General features: G+C 40.0%; 1 protein-coding gene and 1 long non-coding RNA gene across 6 annotated transcripts in view; one reads left to right on the top strand and one right to left on the bottom strand.

Annotated features, from left to right (window-relative positions):
- The first annotated feature begins 396 nt into the window (after positions 1-396).
- The window catches only part of amacr (alpha-methylacyl-CoA racemase), a 22,882-nt gene continuing 16,326 nt past the window's right edge, over positions 397-6,952 (top strand). The window contains exons 1-4 of one of the 5 annotated variants that reach the window (XM_007558876.2): positions 397-831; positions 1,527-1,640; positions 2,188-2,457; positions 2,592-2,735. In XM_007558876.2, the coding sequence (XP_007558938.1) occupies positions 2,211-2,457; positions 2,592-2,735 (391 nt within the window). In that variant the 5' untranslated portion in view covers positions 397-831; positions 1,527-1,640; positions 2,188-2,210. Of the gene's footprint in view, positions 832-1,526; positions 1,641-2,173; positions 2,458-2,591; positions 2,736-6,952 lie in introns of all 5 variants that reach the window. The other 4 variants (XM_007558875.2, XM_016674777.1, XM_007558877.2 and 1 more) reach the window with 4 other exon arrangements.
- LOC103142708 (uncharacterized) overlaps positions 4,233-6,952 on the bottom strand; it is a 4,244-nt gene continuing 1,524 nt past the window's right edge. Inside the window, exon 2 of the long non-coding RNA XR_476724.2 lies at positions 4,233-4,599. This is a non-coding gene — a long non-coding RNA (uncharacterized LOC103142708). The remainder of the gene's footprint in view (positions 4,600-6,952) is intronic.

Below are 6,952 nucleotides of genomic sequence, written 5' to 3'. Positions count from 1 at the left end.
TGTGACTTGAGAACTGCTGTACAGATTCTTTACATCCAATCTGACTGAGCTCGAGATAGTTTCTGAGGAAGAATGGGTAATAATTCTAGGCTCTAGGTGTGCAAAGCTTTAACCAAAAAGATTTTCAAAACATCACAGCTTTCACACCATGTTGTGACAAAGTCTGTCGGCGGCAAGTGCATTTGCAGGAAAATAAGCTTCTACTGGAGAACTACATAAAGATAAAGCTACACTTGTCATGTTTTAATTGTGTAAAAGAACAAAGCAAGTTTCTTCATAATGATGCCTGGTTTTATCAAAATTAATGAATTATGAATAGATTAAACAAAATAAGTCAGTCCAACTTAATGGACACAAAAAAAAACGTCGTTTCCCAGACGACCATCGCAAAACGACGCGATGACGTCAGACGCCACCAGGAAGTTTATTCTTGAATCTCGTTACCTTTGCACCGCAGCGAAACCTGAAAATTGCCCGACCAGGAGGAGTTAGCGTTCCCCGCATAAGACAGGGTGAACTCCTGCGTCCTCCGCCAGTCTTCCATCCCGTCATATCTTTGAGCAACACCGCAGAAGCGGTCACGGAGTCACGGAGGCTGGAGTTTATGCTTAAACCACGCATGTCTATCTGGAATTATTATTGAATGCCTGCTGAACTATATAGGCTACACTGTCTGTTTTGTATGCCTCGTAGTTTACTTGAATTTAAGGTCAACCCATTAGCCAGTGACCCATCTGTTGTGTGTGACTAACTTCAGTCTAAAGATAAAGGAACCGCTCATTTTGAGCCGAGTCTCCAGCTGTTTGTCCTCGGAGTTCTGAGCTGACTGAGGTGAGCTGATAAACTTTTATTCAAACACGTTACTTGCATGTTTGTTCACATGCATGAATAGATTCTGCAAATATATGTCTTGTTTTGGTTGTTTTGGTATTGTAACATAAAAGCTACTGTTTCACTTACGTTATATTTTACTTTGTTGCACGTATGCGGGTTATCTTGCCTTTGAGAAGCCATAACTCCTTGTCATACCCACCTGTTGTTCCAACATTGTCATTTCACCTCAGTTTATTTTTCTTAGTAGCTATTTTATAGGTAAATAAGCAATTGTGCTTAAATTACAGCTCCTATTTACTTGAGATGCTTATTATTTACTAGATCCTGTTTCAATAGATCCGTCTGGAAACAGGGAAATAAGCACTGTGATGAAGTAGATTTGTCTTTGCAGTCATAAATAAAAACTAGAATATTTAACAAAGCAAATTTCTTTCAGTAACTTAATTAAGTAAAACACATTAGATTAATTGTTTAAAAAGTTTTAATATAATGAAAACATGATGCTTAAGATTATAGATTCATTGAAGAGAGATTTCCAATATAGAAATATGGGCTTAATGAAAAGTAGCTGTCAAAGCAGTATGAAACATTTAATAGTGGATGGTACCTGCATTGTACTGAAAATAGTTCAAGTATTCACAAATTGGTATAATCACCAAATCAGTTGTTTTTTGTGCTTATTTTGCTGCAAGGTTTCTAGTTTTCCTGGACAGGATCCTGCTCGATCCTGGGCTGTACATACTAACTTGTGTTGCAAAGAGTCCTAAACTGTGGAACAGTTGCAGTAATTGGATAAGTAAACCAAAGTAAATATATTCGGGGGGGTTTGGACAATATGCATACACAGTTGTGTTAAAGAAAGCAAATTATTTTGTTTGTTTTTTTGCGACTCAGTACCATGCTGCCTTAGTCAGTGTGGTACAGAGCTGTCAAAATTTGACTGATTGATGAAATGCAGAGAAAAATGCAATAATTTTCAACTAACCATAAAAGACTGCGTTACGCAGTGTCAGATAATGTATTTTGCTGCAATGGCAAAAGGTTCTGAATCTGAATTTAATGAGATCAACATGTAATTTCAGGAGAAAGGCAAAATCGTGCCGTTGAATGCTCACCAGAACATTCTGCATAATTAGGCTATTTTTCAGTGAGTCAGTTAGTTTCTTTGTCCAAGTACCTGTTGAATCGTTTTGAAAAACAGCCTGAATTACATTATTTGGAAACAGGAGAACATAATGATGGGCTTAGTGAAAAAAACGTTCAATATCATTGATTGTGTCTTGCTTGTGACATGTTTTTAATTCTAAAATAACCCGTGCATTATCTTACATGAATTGAGATCTGCATGTTTAGATAAGCTTGGCAGTCATAAACCCATGGCACTGCTGGGAGTGAAAGTCATCGAGTTGGCGGGTCTGGCCCCTGCACCGTTCTGTGGCATGATCCTGGCAGACTTTGGAGCCAAGGTGATCCGTGTGGACCGCACCAAGGTTTTCTCAACTGTGGACACTCAAGGTCGCGGCAAACAGTCCGTTGCCCTCAACCTGAAAACGCCAGAGGGCGTGGCTTTGCTCAGGCGGCTCTGCGTTCAGTCGGATGTTGTCCTCGAGCCCTATCGCAAAGGTCAGAACTGAATCTGTAAAAAGATGGGGAGGGGACACTTTTAAGTGACTACTAATTTGTCTTAAAACCATTGAGCTTAATCTAACACAGTAAGGAAGCCAACGATGAATAATTGTTATTCTTCTCATTTTAAGGTGTTATGGAAAAACTGGGCCTTGGTCCAAGTGAGTTACTTTCAGAAAATCCTCGTCTGATCTACGCCCGGTTGACGGGATATGGCCAGAGTGGGTGTTACGCTTCTGCAGCTGGACATGACATCAACTACCTCGCCATGTCAGGTAAGGACTGGTTGGGTTACCTTACCAAACCAATATATAGTCATATTGGTTTGTTGCAGAAGTCTTAATTAAGAGCCAGAATATGAATTGAACAATGCAGGATTTCTGATGATCTTCAGAGTTCTTCTTTGAAGCTTGGATGCTCTTCCACCCACAATGTAGTCATCCTCAGAGTAATGTCACATAAATTCAATTGAGTCATTTTCTTCTCTATGACTTCCTTATAAATGATGCAGAGACCCAGTTCTGTTACCCACTATTTGAAATGTAAAGTATAATAGAACAAGTCTTTCAACTGCTGCATACTGTATATTTTGATCTCCATGAATAAGAAAGTGACTAGAAGAAAATAGCTGCTTATAAAAATATCTACAGTCAGAGCAATGATTGAAAAGTATAAACAACTGGAACTATTGTGACTGATTTAGTCTAACAGTTAAAGTTGAGAGGATAATAAGAGAAGTTCAACAAATGGCTTTGGGGTATGTCAGAAAAAAGCTATACCCCCCACCCCCATCCTGTCCTACCATCACAAACGTAAGCACTTGAAGCTTTCTAAACTCTGTTTGGATTTTGCTTTGGAACTGAGCGCTTTGATCAGGTGGCAAACAGTCGGGCTTTTAGCAACAATCGCTCCTGGTGAGTCTTGGTGTTAACAGAAGGCGAAAGTGTGGAAAAGCACCTCATGTCTACTGTGATATTAAAGGATGTTTGATACTGGGGGTCTGTTTCTCCTTCCAAAGCCCTTGAAACCTTGTTAAAATATAAATCTGTCTTATATACAAATGTAATAAAATAATCCTGAAAATTAAATTAAAAAGGGTGATTAGGAGGCTCCAAACATATGGCCAAACCAACACAGAAATGGTTCATCAAATGCAAATTCAACATTCCTCCATAGCCATGTCAGTCCTCAGGCATAAATCCCACTGAAAACTTGCAGGGTGAGCTGAGAGCATAAAAGGAGAGTTTGGACTCTGGGTGAACTACAAAGGGTGTGCAACGAAGAATTATCAAAGATCCCTCTACCTACATACTTTTAGCTTGTAACATTTTGTGGGTGAACACTGTGTGGTGCTATAGGCAAGAAAGTTTGTACTAAATAGTATCAATGGAATGTTTTTTTTTTCTACTCTAAATGAATGTTGTCAAATTAGAGGCCAGATTCTTTTTCTAAAATCACGCTGCTTAAAAAGAACAAATCTGCTTGTTTTAGGGATTTTAAACACCATTACCAGAGAACTCAGCAAATATGGAGGTGCTTTAAACTTTAGTTTTAGATGTTTTTTATTGTTTCTGGAAGTTACCCAAAAGAGTTAATCTGTTGAAGGATTTTAATCGTTTTATCTGGAGAAAAAATGCTCTGCATTCAACCTGTTGAGACCCAGCAGCATTTTTCAGAAACTTTTAAACAACCTTCGAATGAGCACAGAGGAAAGATACTGTTACGACCCGGCCAGGGGAAAGGGAAGTAACATTAAAAAAAAACCTAGGTGGTAAGGTTTTAACAATTTAGAGGTTTATTGTTAGGTTTAACAAAATAAAGAGGGTAAAAATTAACAATAGTCAAAATGTAGGGACTTACAACAGAAAAGTACTAAACAAAACAAATTACACAAACAATCAGTTGTAAACCAAAAACTTAACCAAACAAAAATAGACTTTCAGAACAGGGTACGCAAAACAAACTACAAATCTCTAACAGAGATTCAAAGATCCCTCACAGGGAAAAAAAACGAGTGTAACACGAGCTATCAAAGCTAACAAGAGCTAACAAGGGTTAACAGAGCTATCAGAGCAAACAAACAGCAGTGAAACACCTAACAAAGTGGCAAGCTGTCTAAACAAAAGGAAACAGCCGCGCCTTCTCCCAGGATGTCCTTGGTTCTTAAAGGGAGGCCTCAACAGTGATTGGTGGAGCCGGCAATTGATGACCCAATCACGGTAGGCCTCAGGATGTAGGACAGGACAAGCAGGGCAGCACCCACTTCCAGGTGGAGTCAATCTAATTAGCCACTGAAAACAAAACAAACACAGAAAAAGGCCACTGGCCATAACACCTCCCCCCTTAAAATCCTAAACAAAAGGGTTTGGAAGGAACATTCCCAACCGAAGGTAACTATATAAGCTACACTCTAGATAAAGCATCTGCTAAGAAGTTGTCTGTTCCATTTTATTTGATGGTAACACAGGACTAAATCTTAGGTAGACCTCAAGGTGCTGAAGCACTAAAAGCAAAGCCAGAGTTTCTCTCTCAATGATGGGGTACTTGAACTGACTTCTTATAAACTTACAAGAAAAGTAACAGACGGGATGATCAGCTCCGTTATCACCTTCCTGTAAAAATACAGCTCCCGCTCTCACAGCACTATCATCCACCTCAACTTTAAATGCCCTAGACATGTTTGGAGAAGAGAGGACAGGTGGATGAGACAAAAGAGATTTAACATTTCGTAACGAATGCTGATACTCAGAAGTCCAATTGAGGTTTACATTTAGGTTCAGCATAGTAAGAAGGAGGACTACAGTTAAGATTCTACAGACATTCTTGTAAACACTAGTCATCCCAAAAAAATGGCGAAAGGCTTTTATTTTGACTTTCCACCAACACATCTTAACCATTTCTGGGTCTGGTTGCAGTGGAGTTGGGTACAAAATGGAATGATGAACAGGAGTAACCTTGTCAGTGTTACCAGTAATCTGAGAGGTGGGGTAGCTGTGGCAGTACCGACCATAGAATGACACTGGTTCAACTCTGGCTTTGTTAGCACTTACCACACTCGAGAAACACCTTTTTGGTGCTGAAACCACCTTCTGGGCCGCACAAGGCTGAGATCGTGTTATTGAAGAAGAATGACCAACAGCATCTTGTAGCACATCAGGTTTCCCTTGGTGGACTGCAGGCACCTGCGTTTTAAGCTGTGGTTTTTTCTCATCTAAAAGGATTGACATAAGTACACTGTCAGACACGTCAACATTTCCCTCTGGGGTTTCCTTCAATTTTTGAGCCCTGGTGAGCACACAGGAAGTAGAGACAGCAGTCGGTGTTGCGTCTTCCTCCTTAGGAAGGGAGCAGAGGACATCTAATACTTCCGGGGATCGTGTTACTTTACCACCTGCAATATCATTACCAAGTAAAAGGGAAATGCCTTTAACTGGTAGCACAGAACAAACAGCAACAGGAAAAGTACCAGAAATCAGTTTTGATTGTAAATGTACCAGATGTACAGGTCGGGGGCCATAACCCATTTCAAGTCCTTGCAGTACAACACTGTAGCCACAAGAAGACATCTCAGAAAAGGGGAGGGAGTCTGCTAAGATAACAGATTGGGAGGCACCAGTGTCTCGCAATATACGAACTGGATGTGGATCTGCAAGTTTTCCTGGTAATGAAACATATCCAGTCAGCAAAAAAGGTTCAAAACATGGATCTGGAGTGCAGCCACATTCAGTTTTTCCTAGAATATGAGCTTTTCTCTCAATTAAACCCACACTCTTTGGTTTGGTCTGTGAAGTGTTCTGTTCTTTTCGTTTCAAGGCTAAACAATTAGCAATGAGATGACCCGCTTTGTGACAGTAGAAACACTCCTTGTCATTCTTTTGAGGAGTTGATTTTGGTTGCTCAACAGCTGACTTTATAGACATACTTTTATTGAGCACGGACTGAAAGGTAGACTTATGTGTAAGCACATACTCATCAGCTAACACAGCAGCAGAAGACAGTGAGTTTACCTTTTGCTCATTCAAGTGAACAACAACACGTTCAGGTAGACAATTTTTGAACTCTTCCAATAGAACAAGTTCTCTCAGAGTATCAAAATTTGTCACCTTACTTGAAGCACACCAACGGTCAAAGAGACTTCCCTTTTCTCTGGGAAGTCTCTTTGACTTCCCAGAGAAAAGGGTCTGAGAGGGGCTTTTCTTAAAAGACCTAAATTTTTGCCGGTAAGCCTCAGGAACAAGCTCATAAGCTTTCAAAATGGCAGCTTTAACCACATCATACTTTTGGGTGTCTGAAAGAGGAAGGGCGGCTACAACCTCTCGAGCTTTACCATAGATTTTGCACTGTAAAAGTAAAGACCAAACGTCAGCTGGCCACTGTAAAGCCTGTGCTATTCGCTCAAAAGCAGAGAAGTAAGAATCAATCTCTCTCTCTCGAAACTCAGGTACTAAAGAGACGTACTTGGTAACATCAAAGGGTCTAATAGAAGAGGGCC

The sequence above is a fragment of the Poecilia formosa genome, unplaced genomic scaffold (assembly GCF_000485575.1).
Source record: "Poecilia formosa unplaced genomic scaffold, Poecilia_formosa-5.1.2 Scaffold100, whole genome shotgun sequence".
Classification (NCBI taxonomy): domain Eukaryota; kingdom Metazoa; phylum Chordata; class Actinopteri; order Cyprinodontiformes; family Poeciliidae; genus Poecilia; species Poecilia formosa.
The sequence above is the reverse complement of the archived record's forward strand: the minus strand, read 5'-3'. Positions and strand labels throughout refer to the sequence as shown.